At 47.9% G+C, this 24,330-nt stretch overlaps 1 protein-coding gene across 1 annotated transcript in view; it reads left to right on the top strand.

Annotated features, from left to right (window-relative positions):
• IK (IK cytokine) overlaps window positions 1-24,330 on the top strand; it is a 433,474-nt gene that overhangs the window by 65,126 nt on the left and 344,018 nt on the right. The window contains exons 7-10 of the mRNA XM_069654229.1: window positions 8,675-8,745; window positions 8,838-8,884; window positions 9,066-9,229; window positions 9,622-9,730. Coding sequence (XP_069510330.1) covers window positions 8,675-8,745; window positions 8,838-8,884; window positions 9,066-9,229; window positions 9,622-9,730 — 391 coding nt within the window. The remainder of the gene's footprint in view (window positions 1-8,674; window positions 8,746-8,837; window positions 8,885-9,065; window positions 9,230-9,621; window positions 9,731-24,330) is intronic.

Genomic DNA, 24,330 nt, shown 5'->3' with positions numbered 1-24,330 from the left:
GAAATTGACTTTACTTACCTTTACTCTTTGCAAGTCCAGCACACACCATCTTATGTGGAGTGCTGGGTGGTTATCTAGTCACCCCTTATCCTACATTCTCATGTAACATGTTTTATGTTACCCTCATTACTTTAAATGGCTGGTGGCAGTGGTTTAATTTTCCTACCATTGTGCTTTTCTACCGCATGCTGAATCCTCAGCTGCAGTATAGCATTTTGTCAAAATAGCCCTGTCTTCTTTTTTCCCCATTTTATTTGTGTGAGGACTTTCCTCATGGTGAAGCCATGTTGCTGTGCAGAAACTCTTTTCAATTCGACAGAGAAGCTCCGGAAGGGACGACTTCTTCCCTTGGGTGAGTGGGACCAACTAACCCAGAGACGAACTCCACTGGACCGTCTTACCCGACTGGCTGTAATTCTTTGCTGCTGCAGGAACCGAGTGCCAGCGGTCGAGAAATCCGTAGTCGACTGCAACATCTGAAATCCAGCCGGAAGCTTCAGGAGTCTCCTAAGGACCCTCCAGAAGCAGGACTACCAGAGCTAGAGTCCCTCACCAGAGTACAGGATCCAAGTAAGCCCAACCGAGATCCGCGACGGTGCTGTTTATCGAGAGCAGAAACTGCAAAGTGCCGCTGAACCGGAAAGAGCCCGTAGCTGCGGACGAACTCCAAACTGCCGCCGGAGTACCCCAACCTCCTCCCTCTTGTCCCCACGACAGAGGCTCAGGAACCCAGGGTCTGCATCGCTGCAACAGGACAGAATCTAGCTGGACCACTCTTCTTCAAACCAGAAGTACTGTTTAGACTTTGGGTATTTACCTCAGTATCTTTGAGCTGTGCTTTTCTCAGTTGAGACTTGCAGTAGCTTACCTTTTTAGAGTGGATTTCAACTGTGCTTTTCACAAGCTTCACAGCTTGTGACACTACAAGTGATTTTTCTATAAACTCTCTAACTTGGCAAGACTTTTAATCTAAGAAGTGCCTCAGCTCCACAGACTGGGCTCCAATTGACTGTGGCTGTCCTGACACCCTGCAGACTCTTCTAGCCCTTTGCCTTTGTTAGGGAGAATTCTCAGAAATGTGCTAATTCCCTTCTACCTTAGAGAACCCCAGCTTTTTTGCTGGACTGTAGGACTTTCAGTTTTTATCCTGGAGAGAGTGAGACCTTTTTCCCACTCACTCATGTATATTTATTTGATTTGAACACTGTTTCTTTTGGTTTTGGAGTCTGACAAACTCCATAGGCATCTTTTTACATTGTGACACACTGCACCTTCAGTGCAGTGTCACAGAGAAATCCTTTGGATTTCTGCTAAGGTTTAAATACCTTCTCTTGGATAGACTACTGTTTCCAAGAGTAGTGAAGTGAAATTGACTTTCTCCAGCATGGGGTCTGGCATGGATTCACATGCTCATGAATATTCCCTGTTGTCAGGCTGGGAATCCTCGGTAAAGAAATGTTCAGTTTCACTTCTGAACTGTCTTTCTCTTAACAGCCAATCACTGGTCTCTGGGTCATACTGCCCCCAGCCAATGACTACCCTCTACCTAAGCCCCTCTTCTGGTGGCCATCTTCAGATTTCTACCACATGTTCGAGGGGTGGGAGTCCTTGTGATTAGCTCTCTGGCTTTTTACTGCATTTTGCACTTTTCCAGAGTTTTACTCTATTTTCGGTCAATCGAGCCTCAAGCTTCATCAACCCATCATCCGATTAACGGAGACCTGTTTTCGGATTTTCCAGCGCCCCTCAAGGGCTGAATTTCGTTGAGTTAGGATTCCAGAAGATTCTTCCAGGCCTACTATGCGTGGACATGGCCGAGGGAAGGGAGACTCAACGCCTCTGTTCAGGGTTCGCCCAGGATGTGGCCTACGGAACATCTACTTGGACGATGGGCATTCCCTGTGCCGTTTATTGCCTACATCGGACCAAACGCACGTGGAGGAAGACTGTGTGTTTTGCAAGGAGATGTTCCCCCGCACCGTGAAGGATCGGCGCAGGCGTCTCACCGAGTGGCTCCAGGCCAAGGCCCCTGCTACGGGTGATTCCCGGCGGCATGCCTCCTCCAGCCTCAAGAAGAAAACTGAGCAGTCTTCTAAGTCCTTTGAGGGCGCTCCGGCGACAGGGGCTCAACATAAGGCTAAGCACTGCAAGCTCACCGGTAGCTCTGTTGCGACGGGCTTCCCGGCGGCCAGGGTGAGCTCAGTGTCGCCAGCACCTTCAACCACAAGCCAACGCTCAGGTTCGGTGAAGAAGAGGAAGCGGGACCACCCGGGGAAGCTTCTGTGGAAGTCCCGGACGGGCCCTTGGTAGAAAGCGGGGTGCTGACCCTCCCCCAAAGGTGAAGGCCTCTAGCTCGACCAAGGTTGTGCAGGCCCAGATTCACCCGGCAAAGCCTTCCATTGAAGGTGTGGTGGCGTCCCTAGCGAAGGCCGCAGGCGCGGGTTCGCAGGGTGCGGCCCCTAAGGCGAGAGTTTCCCTGCCTGCCAGGAGGGAATTGTCTTTTCAGCCCATAGAGAAGACACCGGAGCAGGCAATGCCCTTCTCCCCGAAACAGTCTCCCCTGGTCGCAGAGAAGGGGGGGGCACGGACATCTCCTCTGAGGAGGGGCTTTCTACTCTCCAGACCACTTTGGAAAAGAAGTTCATTGAGGCCAAGTCCTATGGGAAGGATCCCGACGAGGGAGACGTCGAGAGTGGTGACGAGACCGAGGAGGAGCAGGCCGTGGAGGATTTAGAGAACCCTACAACGCTGACCCCATTGCTCCCACTTCCGCCACCTCAGCAACCACCACCACCAGCGGACATTTCGGTGCAGATTCTCCTGGCACTTCACACCTTGTGTTTGCAGATTCAGACGAGGATGCCCCTTCTGCTGATGGAAGATTCTGCGGCACCAGAAGATCCCGCGGCACTGGGGCCATCAGGCGCGCCCCCTGTCAAGAAGAGGAGAGTTCACCCTCCACCGCCTAGTCGCCCGTTGCCCCCTCTCCTCCACCGAGACAGGATACAGACCTAGACACGGCGACAACAGGCACAGGCATGGACGACGACAGCGGGTTAGGAGACCTCCCGTCTGCACCGCCCAGAACCTCGCCGCCCGACGAGCTAGGCTCATTCCATGCCATGATCTCTAGGGCCTCAGACCTGTTTCAGCTGACCCCCGAGGAAAAGAAAGAGGGTTTCCTGTACCAACAGGCGAAAAGAGGAAGACCGTGCTGTCAATCCTGCTGTCGGACGACATTTGGGACGAGGGACTGTCCCTTATGAAGAACCCGTCCTCGGCCCCGTCAAAGAGGGACCGATCCGAAAAGAAGTACAGTGTGCCGGACTCTGCACCCAAGTGTTTGAGGTCCCAGCCTTCCCCGGATTCAGTGGTCTCAGCGGGGGCGAGGAAGACATTTTCTGGCTATTCCACGTCAACGACCTCCCTCGGCCGTGACGTCGGGCCCCTACCTGCACACCCCAGTGGGAGACCGGCTGACGAACTTCATCAGCGGTTGGAAGTCCATCTCCACTGACCGTTGGGTGCTGGACACTCTGGCCCACGGACACACCCTGGGATTCCAATGAGTGTCCTCTCATACCACCAGTGGCCAGGCAGAAAAACCACGTCCCTCAGCTTCTGCTGGAGGTGTGGGCCATGTTGAAGAAGGGCGCGATAGAGCTTGTTCCAAAGAGGCTTCGGGTCTCTGGAGTGTACTCTGTACTTCTTCGTCAAGAAGAAGACGGGCGGTTGGAGGCCCATCCTAGACCTGCGCCGTCTGAAGAAGTACATCAGATCCCAGAAGTTTCGGATGGTCACCCTTCAGCACGTGCTAGGACAGCTGGAAGAAGGGGATTTCCTATCGGCCCTGGACTTGGAGGATGCCTACTTTCACATCCCCATTCACAAGGGACACCGCAAGTTTCTGCGCTTCGTGGTTCAAGGGCAACATTACCAGTTCAAGGCCCTTCCCTTCGGATTGAAGTTAGTGCCAAGGGTTTTCCAGTTGACCCTGAAGATCGAAAGGGTGAGGTCCATCAAGTCCCTTTTCGGCATGATGTCATCATGCATATACCTCATTCAGCTGTGCAGGCTGCAGATGCGGCCACTGCAAGAGTTCCTTGGCGCCCGTTGGATTCAGGTATCTGGAAGCTTCGAGGACAAGATCTCTCTTGACAAGAGTTTCCATCGAGCGATACGGTGGTGGGGATTCCGTGCATATCTGTCGGCAAGGGGCAGACTTTCAGACCCCACCTCATCAGGAGACTGTCACGATGGACGCCTACCTGGAAGGTTGGGGCGCGCACACCAGAAGTCTCCACGCAAGAGGCCTGTGGCTACCGGAGGAGAAGTTGTTGCATATCAATGTACTGGAGCTGCGGGCAGTGTTTTGGGCCCTCAAGTCTTTCCTTGCGTCCCACAAGGGCAAGGTGGTACGGGTCTTCACGGACAACACCACCACGATGTTCTACATCCGGAAGCAGGGGGGCACCAGATCCCAGCGCTCTCCAGAGAGGCGCAGGACCTATGGCACTGGGCCGTTGCCCAGGGGGTGTTTCTCGTCCCGGGTCATCTGGCAGGAGTGAAGAACACCATTGCTGACTCTCTCAGCAGGGAGCTGCGCTCTTGCCACGAGTGAGAGCTTTGGCAGGACCAAGTGTATCTTCTGTTCCGTCGATGGGGCAATCCCCAGATCGATCTGTTTGCGACGGTTACAAACACCAAGTGCCGGACATTCACCAGCAGGTTTCCCCAGCCGGGGAGCATGGGGGGACACATTCTCATTCCCCTGGGACGGCCTGTTCCTGTATGTCTTCCCTCCGTTGCTGTTGCTTCTTCGACTAGTCGATCAACTCAGACGGTCCCGGGGCAGGATGATCCTCGTCACACCGGCGTGGCCGAGACAGATATAGGTACCCGGACCTTCTAGACTTGTCAGCGTACCCTCCAGTCAAGCTTCCGGCGGCCGCTGATCTTCTCACCAGAGAAGAAGGTGCGATCCTGCACCACGACCCAGGGTCGCTGAACTTGCAGGCCTGGCTCCCGCAGTGCTAGAGCTTGGAGGATACGATATCCTGGCGGACTGCAAGGAGATGCTTGCCAAGGCCAAGGCTTTGTCTACACTGAAATGGTACGAATATAAGTGGAAGAGGTTCACCGTCTGGTGCCGTGCACAGAAGATCAACCCTCTACGGATTACGGCTCTGCAGGTGCTGCAGTATTTGCTGTTGCTGGCCAAAGCAGGGCTGGCTCATGCCTCCATCAAGGTTCATCTGGCGGCTATCTCCCGCTACACCAGAACTCCAGGACGGCCGTTGTTATGGTCACACCGCCTGGTCAAGGAGTTAATCAAAGGACTTTTCCGTTCGTTCCCGCCGGTGAAGGCTCCGGCACCGGTGTGGGAGCTCAATGTGGTGCTGACTAGGCTCATGGGTCCACCGTTCAAGCCTATGCATTCGGCAGCACTGACATTTTTGTCGTGGAAAACAGCTTTGCTTGTGGCCATCGCCTCCGCACGATAAGTGGGATAGATCCAGGCCCTCTTGTAAACCACCTTACTTGACTTTCCACGAGACGAGGGTGGTGCTACGGACGCACCCCTCCTTCATGCCCAAGGTGCCGTTGGACTTTCATCTAAACGAGCCCTCGGTGTTACCTGTATTCTTCATGACGCCTTTGTCACCGGCTGAGGGGATGTGGCTAGAGTGAAGAGTTTTCGGAGGACGTCGCAACTTTTTGTGAACTTTGGCCCTGTGAAACATGGGAAGGCCCTCTCCAAGGCTTCCATTTCCAGCTGGCTCTCCGGCTGCATCACCCATTGTCATCGGTTGGCAAACCGACCGTTGCCTGGCCGTCCAAGAGCCCACTCGACCAGAGCGATCGCTGCAGTTACGACGTTCCTGTCTGGTGTGCCCCTGCTGGACATCTGCAGGGCTGCTACGTGGAGGTTGACGCACACCTTCACGAAGTTCTACTGAGTCGACGGGGATTCCAGGGAGGAGTCCAGAGTCGGCCAAGCAGTGCTGCGCAACCTGTTCGCTTGAAGGTGAGCTTGGTGAGGAGGTAAGAGAATTGCTTAATGTGGAGTCTTGCCACCTCCCGTGGTTGTGTATGTTTGTACTGCTATGTATTCTTTATTTATGAGCATGTGAATCCATACCAGACCCCATGCTGGAGAAGGAATAAGTTACTTACCTGTAACTGTTGTTCTCCAGCATGGGTCCGGCATGGATTCGCATGCGAACCCTCCCGCCTACCCCTTTGCGGCTCTTCTCTTGGTCCTACTACCACTTTACGTGCTAACAAATCTGAAGATGGCTGCCAGAGGAGGGGCTTAGGTAGGCAGTCATTGGTTGGGGGCAATATGACCCAGAGAGCAGTGATTGGTAGTTGGGAGAAAGACAGTTCAGAAGTGAAACTGAAACAGATTTATTGTTTACCGAGGATTCCCAGCTTGACGACGGGGAATATTCATGAGCATGTGAATCCATGCCAGACCCATGCTGGAGAACAACAGTTACAGGTAAGTAACTTGTTCCTTGCTTCCTTTTTTCTCTTTGTAGACCCAACACATACTATCTTACAATCGGGTGCTGGGGGGGTTACTTAGTATCCCATTTGTCTACCGTCTCATGTAACATTTTTGTTACCCTTTCTACAATTAATGGCTGGTGGCAGTGCTTTACTTTTTCCTACTGTTGGGCAAGATTGTATGTTGTAACCCTGTGGGAGACTCCCACAGACTTGTCCTCTTGGCAATAGTTAACCCAACCTTTGGTATAGGCCTGTACTACACATGTTGGTAGTGTAACTGAGCAGCCAGGCTTATCTCAAAAGGGGTCAATGTGAGCTGTAGGGTTGCAACATACAATTTCACATTGACAAGTATTCAAATAACACTTCTACTCATGGTTTCTTGATTGAATAATTATTTATTAATTTAACAGTCAGTTTTCAAATCGCCCTTCTTTAGAAGGGAGCAATTGGCAACAATAAAAACACACTTCAAAATACACTCCTTCAGTTCAGTAAAGTAAGTAGCTACCCTTTTGGGATGGCACACAGATTTTCCTACACCCTGAGGTGATTTCAATAATTAGGACACTGTGGACATGAATACTGAAGTTGTGGCAAAAAGGAAAAGGTTAGGGAAGGAAACGATGGTTAACAAGTTTCTCAAACAGGTAAGCACTTTTGAACCCACCAATGCAATGTAGATTAACCCTTTCCCAGCTATACAAGTAAGGTATGTATGACGTTTTGGAGGGATAGTAAAAACACAAAGTCAGAGGTTAGAAGAGTCTTCAGGGAACCAGGACAGCCAATGTCAATTGAGCAAAGTATAGGGGAGCTGAGGCACATCCTGAAGATTAGCACAAAAGTCTTGCACAATGTTAAGAGAGTTTGGGTGTAAATGAAATCCCTGCTGGGCCACAAGCTGGGAGGCTTGTGAAGGGCAAAGCTGCAAGCAACGGGAAGCAAATGCAAGTCTCCACTGAGAGCAAGCAAGCTACACACAAGAGGAAAAGTACCTCTTTGTTCACAGTACCTTGAGTCTGAAGAAATGGTTCCAGCTGGCTTCTGTTCCTGTTGTAGTCCTGCATATACTGTTGTTCCTGGGCCTCAGTCGTGGGGACAAGAGTGAGAACGTCTGGGGACTCCTGCACTACGGTTCGAAGGTTGGCGGCAGCAATGGGCACAATTAAGATCAGCAGCACTTGGCGGTTTCAGCTACTCGCAAATAGTACCACCGTGGTTCTTGGACACCTTGTGAACTTACCTTGCTTCTGCGGTCCAGCATTCTGTTGAGGTGGCTCATGCTTGGTAAGTCCTGCTTCGAGGGAGTACGGAGGATCTTCCTGGAGCTCGGGTCTGGCTTAAAGTCGATGGACTCGATTCTGGTGTTCCTGTCCCCTGGCATTCGGTTCCTGCAGTAGCAATGAAGTACAGCCAGCAGAGAGAGGAGTTGCACCAGTCCTTAGTGATAAATAAATGCCATTAATGTCCTTGTGAATGAAGTCACCTTAGGGTGTAGGAAGGGTGTAAAAAGCATATTCACTAACTTGTTTGATTCTGAAAAGTATTTTTAAAGTACATTTACAGTGTTACATACTTGCCATTTTTAAAGAACGCGTATTTAAAAATTGATGCAAATAAAATAAATAACTATAACTGAAACCTTGAGTGTAAGTGTTACTTGTATTTGCGAATTTCACTGCTACAGCTCTACAGCGCACATTTACCCCTCTTGAGATAGACCTGTCTGCTCACACTACCAACTTGTGTAATACAGACCTATACCAAAAGGTGGGTTACCTAATACCAACTAGACAAGTGTTTTTTAGTCTAACAGTGTTACAACATCAATTCTTGCCTAACACTGTTGGCGCGTTAGAAATAAATAAGTCCCTGAGTCAGTCCCCAGTCTAGTGAGCGCATTGAGCATCCGCTTTCCCACTGGTGGCTGCCGCCTGTCTTTGAGATGGCCCTGTGATCAATTGTCTATGCCCTCAAAGGATTGGATAGGTTCACTAGTGTTTTAGCAGGAGGTGGATTGGTTTGCCCTGGTTTGTTGGTTTGTGATTGTGAAATTAAAGTAAGGGACAGGGAGGGATCCATACATATGAAAGTGATGCAACCGTGACAGTTATTTGTCTTTTGATCTGACTGACTTGTTTTCTACCTTTCTCAGGTGCGTGCTGAGATTACCAGCAAAGAGAAGGAAGAAGATGACCTAATCGAGAAACCTCAAAAGGAGACCAAGTGAGTGAGAAAAACGCATTAGTGTGTACTACCAAGCAGCATATGGGGAGCGTTTGTTTGCAATCGTTACATGTTTTGCTTTATTTTCCCAGGAAAGATGAAGATCCAGAAAACAAAATTGAATTTAAAACCCGCTTAGGTAAGTGTTTGAGGGTCATTTGATTTTAGAACTTGGAAGGTCACCACGAAAGTGGATTCCTCCTCTTATTGCTACTCCTTTAGACCTGGTGATTATCTTTTCAATGGTTTTGCCCCTCAGCCCTTTTGTGTTACTGTCTTATGATATGTTCAGTATCAGTTTATTTCTTGCTCTCTCACAGGCCGCAATATCTACCGCATCCTGTTTAAGAGCAAAGCATATGAACGAAGCGAACTGTACCTGCCAGGGAGGATGGCATATGTGGTGGATCTGGATGATGAGTACGCTGACACAGACATCCCTACCACACTTATACGGAGCAAAGCCGACTGTCCAACGATGGAGGTAATGTGATACATATTACTGCATGCCATTGTTGACTGGCGAAGCAAGAGCCATGAGGCTTGAGTCCGAGTTCACTTCAAAAACCCTTTAGAAAAGTAATTTCTCTGCTTTATCCTCTCATAAATTATTATGCTTGTATTCCCTGTTGTCTGCTGTGTGATTCAAACTCGCATTTCAATGCCCGACTTACTCAAATTCTCAATGTCATTATGTAAAGCACTTAAAAAGGCCCCAATTAAATTGATGTCGAATTTCCAATATTCAAATACGTGAGGATTTGTGCTGTTCACATAATTTCATTGACAACTAGTGAGGGCAGATTGAGCCAGTCTGTCGGACCGACCCCACTATAAAATATTTTGAAGCCTGAACCATTGTGTTTTATTTTCCAGGCTCAGACAACCCTTACAACGAACGACATTGTCATTAGCAAACTGACGCAAATTCTCTCCTACCTGCGTCAAGGGACGCGCAACAAGAAGATGAAAAAGAAAGACAAAGGTAAGCAGGGGAAGTTATTGCAGTCACAGTGGTTCACAGGACTTTGGCTAAGTTTTGGGAGGCATAGAAGCATGAAAGCAGACTATAGGGCCTCGTAGAAGGATCAAAATGGGTGTTTGGAAAGTTTTTATTTTTACAACTTTCCTGCATTGTCTTCCATAGAGTCCCCCAGTATATCTGTTTTTTGTCTGGATCCTAGCTGGTTTTTGGGTTGAGGACAACCCTTATGACTCCCCTCTCTAATTTTATTTGGTCTGCACTGGTTAGACCCTAGGCTACCAGTGAGGTGAATGTGTCTCACAATACTTTCCACCTGTTTTTTCACTGCAGCACAAGCCTGACTTGCTAGATGCTGTCTGCCCCTCTGCTCCCGCCCACTCTGTACAGCTGTACCCCTTTGTATCCTACCCCCCGCTATATATCTGGTCTGTTACCTCTGAAAAGCGCTCTGTTAGGCATCTGTACTGTTGTATACCTCAGTAAAGTGCTCTGTTGCTTCACGAAGCTAGGTCCGCGCTCAATAAATACCATAATTTAAAGAAAATAAAAGCCACTTACCTTCTGTAGACTGCTGCAAGGACGTTTTGGTTAGGGAGATGTATCATTATTATGTTTCACCCCCTCTCCGAGGAAGAACCCCAGCACTTTTTGCTGGACTTCTGGACCTTTTTCCCTTTAATCCTGAATGAGTGGAGCCTTTTTCCACTCATTCATTCTTATGGGCGCTGTCTTTTGGAACTATATTCTTTGTAATCTACCTGTACTATGGAGTCTGTTTGCTCCATAGCTCTTAAAGGCATCTGTATTTTACTACTGCAGCACACAGCTCCTTATTGGCAGTGTTGTTGGGGACCTCTAGGGTCCTCCTTTAAGATTCTTTTTCTATATCCTTAAGTAACTACAGTTCTGATACTTGGTGTCTCTCCCAAAACTCTATAGTCTGAGAGATTGGCACACACCACCTTCAGTGGAGTGCCAAAGGGATACTTAGTATCCCCCTTCTCTCTGCTCCTGTGACTGTTTAGTCACATAGACAATAACCTAGTTATGGCTGGTGGCAGTGGACGTGTTCTACCAATTATTGTGTATTTTTTATACCGCAAGCTATATCCATAGCCCTGGTAGTGCACAATTGGGGCACCCAAGTACCAAATTGGGGGCTACCTTCTTTTTTCACCATTACTAGCCTCGTTCTTTGTTAGCCCTTCTTCTACCATTCTGGGAGGGTGTTTTGCCTTTGGCGGGAACCAGTACGTATCCCCGCCTAGGCTCCAGAGTGTTTGGGCAGGCAGGAAGTGGGGAAGGAGTCTTACACCTCACCCCCCCCCCCCATGTTCTTTGTCTGCCAGAATGCCTGAATAAGACCAACACCCACAGGGAGTCTGGCTGTCCTGATTGGACAGCCAAACTACCCTTTCTGTAAAATTCTGGGAGAGATTGCAGAGGGGTGTGTGCTGCAACTGTGTAAAAGGTGAGGCTTCTGGAGTGTAAAGCAAGTCGACCACTGGAAACAGAAGTAACCGACGAAGAAGACAACCAGAGACTCCTGCAAACCATTTACAAGACCACTGCTGTTCTGGCCCTGTTTTCTAGGCGACAGAGGAGCTCTGAAGAGGACTCCTTCCCTTTGGCTTGTGGAAACAACCAGTCCCAAGACGAACTTTGAAACAAGCCATCTCCCTAGGTCCTAAGAGCTTCCAGAGCTGCAGAACCCCAATACCAGGAGACCTGCTGCCCATTTCGAGTGCATTGTTGTGGAAAGGCTGAATGCGTCTAAATCTGTGCTGAGCCCTTAAAGACACTACCGAGATCCGATCCAACTCACTCGGACTCCCTCACCAGAATTTGGGACTGCAGGAAGTTAAGATGATTAACCGGGGTATCTGTGTGCTTTGTTGGTGCTGCTGAAAAGGCGCCAAAACCGCAGAGTGAACCAATAGGTTTCTGAAAGTCATGCTACAGGTCTTCCATCGATACTGCTGCTGAGAGACACCGTCCATTTTCCTGCCTTTTGTCACCAGACCAAGGAATCTGGAGGTTGGGTCCAGAGCTGCCACATCGCAGAAGAGCCAACATAAATGCTTTCTTCAAACCAAAGGTGCTGTGTGGGGGGGAAAAAGGTATTGCTTACCTGATTACAAGAAATCGCTCCAGACGGTTGCAGTGCACATAGAGGTGTCCAGGGCAACCCCCTGCCCCCCATATCTCCTACCCAAGCTGCTGCTTGTGTCCCCTTATCAAGTTTGTTTTTAGGTCTCCTTTGTTAGTTGCTCACTTGCTGCTTCAATAACTTTAGACACTAGAAGACATTTTCAGGAACTCTTCATTATTCGCTGTTTGTTAAGACTTCAAGCCCTCTCCGAACTGCCTTTAGCTAGGGTTGTGTTTTTGGACTTAAGACTTGTGTAGGTGCCTTTCCCCGGCTAACTACGTGTAAGAAAAAATAAAATAACCAACACAACCCCTGTCGGGGAAAGAGGCACTGAGAACCGGCTGCAAGAGTTCAAAGGATGGTTTATTTCTCCAGCTAGGTAATCACCCAAAAAATGCCCACACCATTTGCATCATCACATATGGGCGGTGTGGTGGTGTGGGTGGTATCTCTTCCTTCTGATTGGCTGGCGAGATGATGGACGTCAAATATCTTGTGCTCCACGTAGGTCAGGGTCCGGTCACTGTGGTCACTACCTAAACTAATATGTTGCATTCGTAAAACACTAAATAACAAATTATCTAAATATTTTATACTTCTTTTCATATTTCTACACAAATCACACATAGTATTTGTCAGTACAATTGGGTCATTAGTAGCTTTAATTGGAGGCCTTGACCTTTATTGTGCATGTAAAAAGAGTCAAGCTGTCTTTCACATATCTCCTAAGCTGTAGACCTATTAGTATAAGTAAAAACATATATATTGTGCCAAAGTGCTTAAGGTTAGTAGTGGGTGTGTTGGGTGGGTTTCGCAGCGCAGGCGAGGGTCTGGCACTTGAAAGAAATACCTTACAGGGAGCGCTGGGTCAGGATGGCAATACATTAATCTAAATGGGGGTGGGTGGCTTGCATGTTTATGGGGACGAACGAGCAAAAAGTGCTTAGCTCATCCTGGTTCACATGCTGGTTCTCATGCTAGCAGTGATCTCAGAGGAAGAAAACTGTATCATATTGGTTGTTGCAACTTTCTCCAGCTTCAACGTGAGAATGGGAGCGCAGAGCTTTCCTTCGCAGGGGGAGTGCAAGGGTGGAGGCCAGCCAGCTGCCTACGCGCCTTGTGTGTGTGTCTCTGTCCTTGGCTGTTGCGGTGGAAGGGGAGCTGAGCCTTGCTGTACTATCGCAGTGAGGCCTGTTTACCCAAGATGGAGTCGAAAGGGGGCACAAAAGATGGATGCCCCGTGTCCTGCTCAGTAGTCCCATCTATGTAGCGGTCAACCGTGGTTAACTTTACATAAGGGCAAGGGGCAATCCCACTACTGGAGGCACGTGGTCCAAGTCCCGTACTGAGGAGTGTACGGCGCGAGGGGGCCTGAGGGCCCCTCGCTCCCATACATTCTCCCCTTTCGTTACATCTAAAGTAACAAACTAATTATCTCGTTCTTTCCGTTCTCCCTTCGGTAGCGCTCAGCTTCGGCCACAGCCTCATCTCAAGCAGCTGTACCCTTTATGGGCATCCATGCTTTGCACACACTTCTTAAGCTGTTACCCCTTCTTGCGTATTCTTCTGGGGTGGCCATTAAGTATATCCCACCATCCCCATCCAAATCTATCCAAACCTCGTTATACCACAGCAAGTCCTTTCGTTCTTTCATGGTAGTGTGATGTAGATTATCGACCACGTCCCCATACTGCCTATAGATAGCAGTCATTCTATACTGCCGTGTGGTGTATTCTCCAGTTTGTACTTGGGCATCTATCTTGGTAGCCACCGTTGTCTGTCGGCCCACTTCACAGCATCTTAGTCCCAGTTGGCACACACAGAATATTAGGAGAAGAAAGACAATAATGGGAATGAGTATGTTTGCTGCTATGTTCACCCATGATGGTATCCAGCTGAACAGATTGTCGAACCACGTGCTGTTGTCTGCTCCACCTTCCGTTCTAATTCTTTCTCCTAAATTATGCACTGCTGTTATCACGTGTGACAGTGTCCCGTTATCAGCATCTAAAGTTGGTATGAACGTGCAGCACGCCCCCCAATTTTTTTGCAAACACCGCCGTGATAAGATCTAAGACATATCTGTTTTGCATCGTCATCAGGCGCAGTGCACGGAGCTCTATTTTTATGATGTTGAATCCTTCTTCAGTGTCGTTAGCCAGCTGGATGAGCTCCCAGCATGTTATCTGCAGCCATTTCGCATTTGTGCTTGCTTGAACGCCTTGTGCTAGAAATGATGCTAAAAATGTCTCTGCAGATGAGAAAAGTTTGTACTGCTACGGGATTTCAGCAAGGAGTTCTGCCGATTTGCACGAAATATAATTGGATCTTTTGCTGCATGACAACTTGGTTCTCAATGTTTCTTCTGACAATAGTTCGTATGCTGGGGGCTCCGTGATTGTCTCATCGGGCGCTGTCGATGGTTCAGCCGATTGGCCTGCTGTCGAACCGTCAGCCGAAGGCCTTGCTGTAAACTGAACATGGCTCTCTGGTATTACCATTAGTGCTGAGTGAAGTGTGGCTAGGGCACAAGTTCCTCTCCAGGATGCTGGGAGATGCAGGTAAGCTCGTTTGCCACAGATCCAGTATATGTCCATTAATGCGGCAGTGCCTTTTTTCATATCTGGTATTATTAAAGTCTTATTGCACTGCTGTGCGTTTCCCATATTCACCTTCCCTTCTCCATGGAAGCAAAGTTCGTGCAGTATTTCCTTTTGAATCTTTATGGGTCTCTCCAGTGGTGTGACCCATGTCAGCTTGGTGATATGCTGTGACCAGATGGGGATGCACGTTTCTTTTGCCCACTCGTATGTTTCGTCTGGCAGCCCTCTAAGCCCCTCAGCTTTGCATTCAATCGTTTCATCATGCCACTTGTTGTCTGCATACCTTGTCCCTTTTATGATGAAAAATGGCTCTTGGAGGCAAATTACTCCTTGTCGGCTGCTGGTGCATGTTTGTTTGTTTTAAAATTTTTCCATGGTGACTGTGTGTGCCTGAAATGTGTCTTTTATTCTACACAGCATCAGATGAATCAAACATTGGGCTTCAGACAAGGGTACTTTCTGTGGAATTAAAATATTTGGGGTTCCAGTTGCATGACGAATAAGTGAGCACACGTAGCAACTTTCATTACTTGCTTGCTGCGGTGCTCATGTCTGAATACCATTTATTTGATTGGTCAGGGTGTCGGGGATCCTCTATTTCATCTAACCCCAGGTTATGATAAATATCATATCTGTTTTTTCCCGCCCCCCTTTTTCTCCTCTCTTTTGTTTAATTGGGTACCAACTCGTTGATATTGCAGCGGGAATATTCTGGACCATGCATCATCAATTTTATTCATAGTGACATGTGTGTATTCAGTAGTGGTTTCTGGTGCCGCGAGTGTGTGCATGCTTGTATTTCTGGAGTTAGTCAACCAATAGTAACCATCATTTACATCCCACCCAGGCTCTATTTCCTTGGCCATAGTATTACTCAACAATGGATAGCAGTTTTGTTTACATGCAGTTCGTTATAGGGTGGCGTTGCATTTATACTATTCGACTCAATGTTATAAGTGTCCTTCCAAATGGTTGTTACTCCAGTCCATATTACTTTAGACCCTGGTTTTATCATGTTAGCCCCGCTCCCCCCTTTGTTCATTTTATTTGCCACAAATAAAACGACGTTATACCAAATAAAATAAAACATAATTATTGCAAATAGTATGGCAGCATATTTTCTAACGCATTCCACATTGCTCAATCTACTGGCCCTAGTGGCATCCCTATTTCTATCTAACATTTCAGTCTGCTCAGCCGTTTCATCGCATTGGCTCATGTTGAACCTATGTGGGCGAGACAAATTCGTTAAGTCATCATGAAAAGAAACATATTTGCAGTTCATTCTTTTTCATCTTTTGCTTAGTTAGGCATTTAACAATTTCTTTCCATTTATCATAAAACAATGAAGAAAAATAGGAGAAATAACACAATTCATATGAGAGTAAGGGGGAAAAGAGAGAGGGAGAATATAAAAAAAGAAAACCTTTTTGCTTTTCTACTATACTTTTCCTCTCTTAGTTGCAGTTTTCGTCATGTCAGGCTGTGTTAGCAGTGCCATCCACACAGTCTGTTTCATTTTGGGGGAGTGCGACACTGCGCGCCCTTCTCACGTCCGAGAGGTGCACCCAGTATTTTAGTCCCTTCACCTTAACTGCAGTTGGTGTGCTGTACACCAATGTGTATGGACCATGAAATCGTGGTGAATTCCACCTTCTTACAAAGCTTCTAACATAGATGTGTTCCCCTGGCATTAATGGCCCCTCTGGGCTATCTGCTGCTGGCATGGAGGTCTGTTTATTTATTTATTTATTTTATTTATATATTTATAATGCGCCGAAGCTCGCAAGCATCAGGGCGCGACAAGAACACGAGAAGAAGAGGTCACGGGACTACATGGAAAAGAAAAGAGAAGGACTCCGGGAGTCCGAAGCTGAATATATGACAACTTACCGAAAAAGTAAAGTTTTCAGCTGCTTTCTAAACGAGGAGTAACTATTTTCCAATCTAAGATTGTCCGGAAGTTCGTTCCAGAGGGCAATAGCTTTGGTGGGAAAAGCCCTCCCAAGTCCAGTAGCTTTGACTCTGATAAGGCTAGCTTTGAGTAGCCCTTTTTTGGCTGATCTTCGACTGCGGCTAGGTTCGTACCAATGGAATTCTTTTTTAAGGTATGATGGAGCCGTACCGTACAAACAGCGGTGAACCAGCGTCAGGGACTTGAATTGAATGCGCTCCTCTATGGCGAGCCAATGGAGGCCTGTTCGGTCTTGAGTGATGTGTTCGCGCTTGGATTTCCCGGTGATGGATCTAACAGCGTTATTTTGAATTATCTGGCATTGTTTAATGCAGGTATTACTTGAACCAAGCATCAATGCATTCCCATAATCCAAACAGGACAGGATGGTGGCTCTAGCGATGGTGGTGCTATTTTTAGCGTTGAGGTATGGCCTGGTGCGGCGTAGTAGTCTCTGGTAGTACTGGCAATTTCTTTTGAGATATGAAACCTGTGCTTCTGCTCCTAATGAGGATTGCAAGTATATGCCAAGTGTTTTAACTTTATTTGTGACTATAATATTGGAGTCTTTCATGTTGAAAGTGGAATAGGCTGGGCCCAGATTAGATGGGGCTTTTGTGGATCCAAATGTCATAAGTTCAGTTTTCAAACCATTTAGGCACATCCAGTGAGCCTTCATCCAGCTCTCTATGGTGTTATAGATGGCTGATAGTCTGTTGTTATCTGTGGTGTGGTCTCCGCAGAGTTCTATAATCAGTTGTGTCTCATCTGCGAAGTTGGTGAAATAGATCCCCATGCTACATCTTCAGTAAATGGCGGAGCAATTTGTTTTGCTATGCTGCGTACTGCGTGCGTTAGCTGTGCTAGGTATTCCTTAAACTCTTCCCCCAGCACTGTGGCATCTCTGTGTGCATCAGACGCCCTCCTAACGGGAGAGAGCGGCGTGTGCATTCTTCTCCCCGTCACGATTTCGTGGGGGCTCAAATGGTGATCCTTGCATGGTTGATTTCTGAGTTGGAACAGTGCTAGGGGCAGACAATATATCCAATTTTTTTTTCAACGTGCTGCATAATTTTGATAAATTGCTTTTGAGCAGCCCGTTGATCCTCTCCACAACTCCATTGGCCATTGGATGATAAATCAAACATAGTTTATGTTTCACCCCCAGAAGGGAGGTTACTTCTTTGAAAAGATCATTCATAAAGTGCGTGCCGTTATCTGACCGGATCACGTCACAGATTCCCCACCGCGGGAATACTTCTCGCACAAGGAACTTGGCAGCACATTTTGCATCAGGATGGGGGCAAGGGCCCGCTTCCACCCACCGTGAAAAAGGGCATACCACCACAATCAAGTATCTCGCTCCATTACATCTTTCTCCCATATCGGCGTAGTTGATATGTAGTTCTCTGAATGGACCTGTAGGGCGTGGCAAAGTGCCACGCAGAGTTCGTAATGTCATTCCTGAATTGTAAGTTTGGCATGTAGTACATTCAATCACAAATTTAGACAAGTATTCGTGCAGATTGGGAACAAACCAATCCTCCTGAATGTCTGAGGCGATGTGTTGTTTTGCAACGTGAGGTGGGAAGTGCAGTTGTTGGAACGCTACTTCTAATAATTCTACAGGCATTGCTACCTTGCCTGTCGTTTCCTGTCTCCAAATGAGATCTGTGGCTGATTGTTTACACCCTCGTTTTCCCCACAACTCCTGCTCTTCCAGTGGGGCCCTTCTCTGGAGTTCTATCAATTGTGCTATGGGCGTGTTACTGTATGCTTCTGCTGGTTGTTCTGCTGTGGCTGTTTTTACAACATACTCTGATGTTGGTGTCTTATTGAAGTACGAGGCTTCTTTCGCTGCTGTGTCGGCTGCCGCGTTCCCCAATAAAACAGCGTCTGTGTTATTGGTATGGGCTTGGCATTTAACCACTGCCACTACGGATGGCTCTGCTAAAGTTTCTATTTGTTCATTTAGCAACGTGGCATGTTGTACGGGGGACCCGTTGGCTCTTCTGAACCCTCTCCTCCGCTAACGTGATAGCCCTGAGTGAACTGTGGTGGTGGCGTAAGCGGAGTCTGAATATATTGTTACTGCACAATCTTTGGCTGTGTGTAACGCGCTGCTTAGTGCAGTCAGTTCGGCTGCTTGTGCAGAGTAGTGTGAGGGGAGGCGCTTTTGAACAATTACTTCGTATGTATCTTCTTCCATGCCCACTACTGCCATCCCCACATGTTTCTCTCCTGTCTCAGAGTTTATGGATGCTGACCCGTCTATGAAATAGATTTCTCCTTCTGTAAGGGCATTTTCTCTTGCTTTGGGTATGTCATCGCCCTCTCCCTCAGACGTGCTACAATCGTGTTCCTATAAATCTTCAGTTGTGCATGGCTCTGTAATGAATGTGGCTGGGTTTACTGTCTTGCATCTGACCACGTGTACATTTGGACTGGATATTATTATTTCATAAGCAGATACTCTCTGTGTTGTGAGAGTAGATTTTGATCTTTCCAGGATAGCAAATAATGAGTCTTCTGCATATAGCGTCACTGAACATCCCATTACGATCGTGGCACTTTTCTGAATGGCGAAGGCCGCTGCAGCGAGGGCCTGTTCACAAGCGAAATATCCCTGCATTACTGGGTCTAATATTCCACTGTAGTATGCTAATGGTTTGTGGCCTAGCGATGTCTTTTGTGTCAATACTGCTGTCATCAATGGTCCATTGCTGTGTGAAAACAGGAAAAATTCCCTTTCATAATCTGGATTTGCAAGGACTGGGGCGTCTGCAATAAGGTTTTTTAATTTTTAATCTGGAGAATTGGGCAATTGTCTCATGTGTCCATTTTATTGGGGCCCTGTTCTTCTGTGCTTCCTTCAGGGCTTGTAGCATTGGCCGTGTGTATGCTGCATAATCGAGGATCCATGCTCGGCAATAGTTACATATGCCAAGAAATTTCTGCATGTCCTTCACTGTTTTTGGTGCGATAATCTGTCGAATGGCCGCTGCTCTGTCTGGTAGTATTCTTTTTCCATCTTTAGATATTTGCTGGCCGAGATATACGTCTGAAAGGCAGTATTGTAACTTTCCTTCATCCACTTTGTATCCCTTGGCAGCCAATACGTTAAGCAGTGTTATCGAGTCTTCTCTACACTCTTCTTCTGTTTTGCTGCAGACGAGTAAATCGTCTAAGTACTGTATAATGGTGCTCCCTACATCTATGTTACCGATGTCTTCTCGTAGTACTCTGTTAAAAATGCTTGGGCTCTTGCAATACCCCTGTGGGAGTCTGCGGTGTTCATATCAGCTCTTTCCTAATGTAAAGGCTGTAAGGTACTGTGACTCTGGTGCAAGTGGCACAGAGAAAAAAGCATTTTTTAAATCAATGACAGTGAAGCAAGTTGCCTCTTTTGGTATACTGCACAATATTGATGCCGTGTTAGGCACTAATGGGAACTCTTTTTGGATGACGTCATTGAGTGGGCGGAGATCCTGGACCATTCTCCACGCCCCTCCTTTCGCTTTTTTAATCTGAAAAATCGCTGTGTTGCATGGGGAAGTTGATGGCACTAAGATACCTTGGCTTAGGAGTGCATTCACTGTTTCTCTAATACCTTCCTCTGCTTCTTTGGATATTGGGTATTGTTTCACTCTGGGTGGGAGGGCACCTGGTTTCAGTTTTATCTTTATGGGACTCACCTCATGCAATAATCCCACATCGTGTGGCCCTGTAGTCCAAATTTCAGGTGCTACCCTGGCCATGTCTTCCTCAAATATTGTCAGTGGGGCCTTTATGTTAGCCATGAGTGGGTTGTGTATTTCTCTGTATTGGATCATAATGTCACATGGTATGCTTATTTCCATTATTATTTCTCCATCCCCCTCGTAATCGGTAAACAATTCTTCATCAGTTATATCTTTTAGCATTATGTTCGGCTCTATGCATAGTACACTTCTCCACTCGCGTCCCTGCGCGTCCAGGCCTATGACCACAATGTGTCTGTCGGAAACTTGAACTGCCTCAATGTCTATAGATATAATTGGGCCTGGCACTACATCTGTTGGTGTGATTGGGCGGAATATGAAGTCTGATGGTATTCTCCACTCTTTTTGTGTTATTTCAGGCACTACTCGGGCTAATACCTGTATTCCATAGACGAACATGTCCATGTCAATGGGGATCCCTCTTACTGCAACTTGCTTTGTAATCGTGCTTATTATCAGGAGTGCTCGTACTGGGCATACCCCTGGCGTTGAGCACACTATCCCTCTGTCAGTAAAAACTATGGTCATGTTTAATTTACTGAGCAAGTCTCGTCCCATCAAATTGATTGGCGCGTCTTCGTAATACAATAAGGGTGCGCGCACTGTTTTTCCCCCTACTGTTACATCAAGATCTTTTGTGCAAGGAACTTTTAAAATGGCCCCAGAGAACCCCTCCGTTTCCAAATTTCTTCCCGAGAGCTGAAACCGCCCTTCTGTAAGACATGATCTTTCTGCTCCAGAGTCTACCATAAAGATAAACTGCTCGTTTCCTATCTCTGCCGCCACTAATGGTTCCTCATTTGCACTTTGTGTGGTGGATAGGACTGGGCACGCAAGTACTCCTGTGGGCTGTCCTAGTCTTGGTATCTTTGCTGACGTGGCACTGTAAAAACGTTGTCACCTACGACCGTTATGGTGCAAGGGCACCGTTTGCAGCCGCTGCAAAAGGGTTATTGTTTTATGTTCCCTACTGAGTTTTGTCTTGCCATGGGCTGTAGTGCGTTCTGCTGTTGTGGCTGCTGCTGTTGTGGGGCTGGCTGTCTTTGTTGCATTTGGGGGGTCTTAGCGGTACTGATCTTGTTGTCCCCCCCCCCTCTCCATTGGAGCTCCACAAGGGCTACCTGGGTGTGGGCAGCCTCACCCCTGTTCATTGTTCATGGGCTGCTGCTGCCCCTGAAAATACCCTGATGGTCGCATTCTACAATCTCGTGAATAATGTCCCCACCTTCCACAATTCCAACATGACCCCTGTTGTCCTCCTCTTGGTCCTTGCCCACCATACCCTCTGTTTCCCATTCCTCCGTATCCTCCCCTCTGCCCGCGGTACCCACCTCTTCCTTGGGCCTGCCTGTTCTGCCACTGTGATCCTTGGCATGGCTGTTCCTCTCCGTTCCACTGTCCTTGGTCCTCTCCAACCCACTGCGCTGCTATCCCAACGGGCCTTCCTCCGGCGTTTTCATCTCCTTCGTTTCCTCTGTCTGCGGTTACACTGGCAGTAATGGCGGCGACCTTCACTAATTTTGTCTGCACTAGTTTTGCTTCGTCTGCCAGCCTCTTTTGTTTGACCTCCTTTTCATTCTCTTTGATCCTCCTCCAATGGTGTACAATTATGCTCTGAATTTCAGGCCACCCTTTGGCTTCGATCCCAGCTATTTTGTCCAAGGCCTTCCGCACCTCTTTCGGCAACCCCTTTTTAATGATAAAATAAAATAAGGCTGTTTATTGATTCCATGCCGTACCAGTTTCACTTCTCCATAAGTCTTGCACTCGCAAAATGAATTGCGCAAGATCCTCGCTCTCCTCCATCGTGCACTGCATCACTGCTTGTAAGTCTGGAACGTCTGGAAATGCACGTCGCAATGCATCCCACACTTGTGCCCGAACATTGTTGAATGGTGATCCATCGTGGCGATCACAGCTCATTGTTACTCCCGGGAGCCCTGCCCTTTCCCAGATTGTGTCTGCTTGGTCTCCGATCGCTGATACTAATAAGCTTTTCACATCACCTATAGCTAATGCACGCCTGCCGTGTTCTTCTCAAATACATGTATCCACTTACCTGCTCCTCCCGTCAGCAGGGGGAGGAGTTTTAACAGGTGGTTTTTGTCCATTTGGGCCCACGGGATATAGTTTGGCCTACCTGCTCCTTTATGTATCAGTGGCATTTGTAGTTTGTTTCTTTCCTGTTTTGCTCGTTCTCCCTTTTTTCGTTTTACTTACCAGTATGTTCCCTGTCCTCCCTGTTCGTTGTCTTAATCTACCCTGCCATAATGGTGGTGATAGTGTGTCTGGGTAACGGCAGTTTGGCAGTGGGGAACCCTCTGCAGCAGCTGCCTCTTCGTATTCATCTAAATCATCCCATACATCTTCTATTTCTGACTCTGGCTCGTTATCCTTCCAGTTTTCCTTGGGTTCACTTCCTTGTCTTTCACCCTGATCTCCACTTTGTTGACTCTCTGGTGTATCTGGGCGTATACTTCTCACTGGCTTGTTATTCAATTGGAACAGGAACTGTCCTGACTGCCACTCTTGTTCTTGTCTTTGCTGTGATGACGTCCCTTGTGATGCTATAGATTGCCCTGATACTGAGACTGCTGGTGTTGCATTGCTTACTGCCCCTATCGGGGGTGTGAGATCTGCCAGTGACAGCGGGGGTACCTCCCCTCCCCCTGCCAGCATTTGCCCTTTGTCACATAGAGCTCTTAACCGGGTTATTTCCATTTGTGCGTGTGCTAGCTGGCGATTTAAATCGCCTGTTAAACGTGCTAAGTTCACAGGAGGTGCACCCGTGGGGCCGTACAGGCCTCCGTTGTCATATGGTGGGGGTTCAGGGGCTGTTGCCCCGCACGGAGCATTGGGTGTGTGTGTGTGGTATATACATGGGCTCACTGAACCATACTGCTGGCCTGGTCATTAAGGGATAGATTTTTGTTACTTCGTTCTCGGTTGTAGTTGTTGAGCACTCCCCTTTTACTTCTTCAGGTAGTTACCCCCACGGCAGAGGTATGTACCAGCCGAATGATAGAAAAGCAGAAAATACCTGAAGAAGTAAGCGGGACACCAAAAAGGGAGTGCTCAACAACTACAACCGAGAACGAAGTAACAAAAATCTATCCCTTAATGACCAGGCCAGCAGTAGGGTTTAGTGAGCCCCTGTATATACCACCCACCCCCACTGCTCAGGGCAGGGCAACAGCCCCGAGCCTCCACCATATGACAAAGGAGGCCTCTACGGCCCTACAAGTGCGCCTCCTGTGGACGTAGCACGTTTTACAGGCGATTTAAATCGCCAACTAGCACACGCACAAATGGAAATAACGCGGTTAAGAGCTCTATGTGACAAAGGGCAAATACTGCCAGGGGGAGGGGAGGTACCCCCGCTGTCACTGGCAGATCTCACGCCCCTGTTAGGGGCAGTAAGCAATGCAACCCCAGCATCCTCTGTATCAGGGCAATCTATAGCATCGCAAGTGACGTCATCACAGCAAAGACAAGAACAAGAGTGGCAGTCAGGACAGTTCCTGTTCCAATTGAATAACAAGCCAGTGAGAATTATACGCCCAGATACACCAAAGAGTCAACAAAGTGGAGATCAGGGTGAAAGACAAGGAAGTGAACCCAAGGAAAACTGGAAGGATAACGAGCCAGAGTCAGAGATAGAAGAAGTATGGGATGATTTAGATGAATACGAAGAGGCAGCTGCCGCAGAAGGTTCCCCACTGCCAAACTGCCGTTACCCAGATACACTATCACCACCATTATGGCAAGGTAGATTAAGACAACGAACCGGGAGGACAGGAAACATACTGGTAAGTAAAACGAAAAAAGGGAGAACGAGCAAAACGGGAAAGAAACAAAAACTACAAATGCCACTGATACATAAAGGAGCAGGTAGGCCAAACTATATTCCGTGGGCCCAAATGGACAAAAACAACCTGTTAAAGCTCCTCCCCCCTCTGACGGGCGGAGCAGGTAAGTGGATATATGTATTTGAGGAGAACACGGCAGGAGTGCCGTTAGCTATAGGCGATGTGAAAAGCTTATTGGTATCAGCGATCGGGGACCAAGCAGACACAATCTGGGAAAGGGCAGGGTTCCCGGGAGTAACAATGAGCTGTGATCGCCACGAT

This window comes from Ambystoma mexicanum, chromosome 3q (genome assembly GCF_040938575.1).
Source record: "Ambystoma mexicanum isolate Mex_15411 chromosome 3q, UKY_AmexF1_1, whole genome shotgun sequence".
Classification (NCBI taxonomy): domain Eukaryota; kingdom Metazoa; phylum Chordata; class Amphibia; order Caudata; family Ambystomatidae; genus Ambystoma; species Ambystoma mexicanum.
Note: the sequence above shows the minus strand (reverse complement) of the source record. Positions and strands in the feature narration are given on the sequence as shown.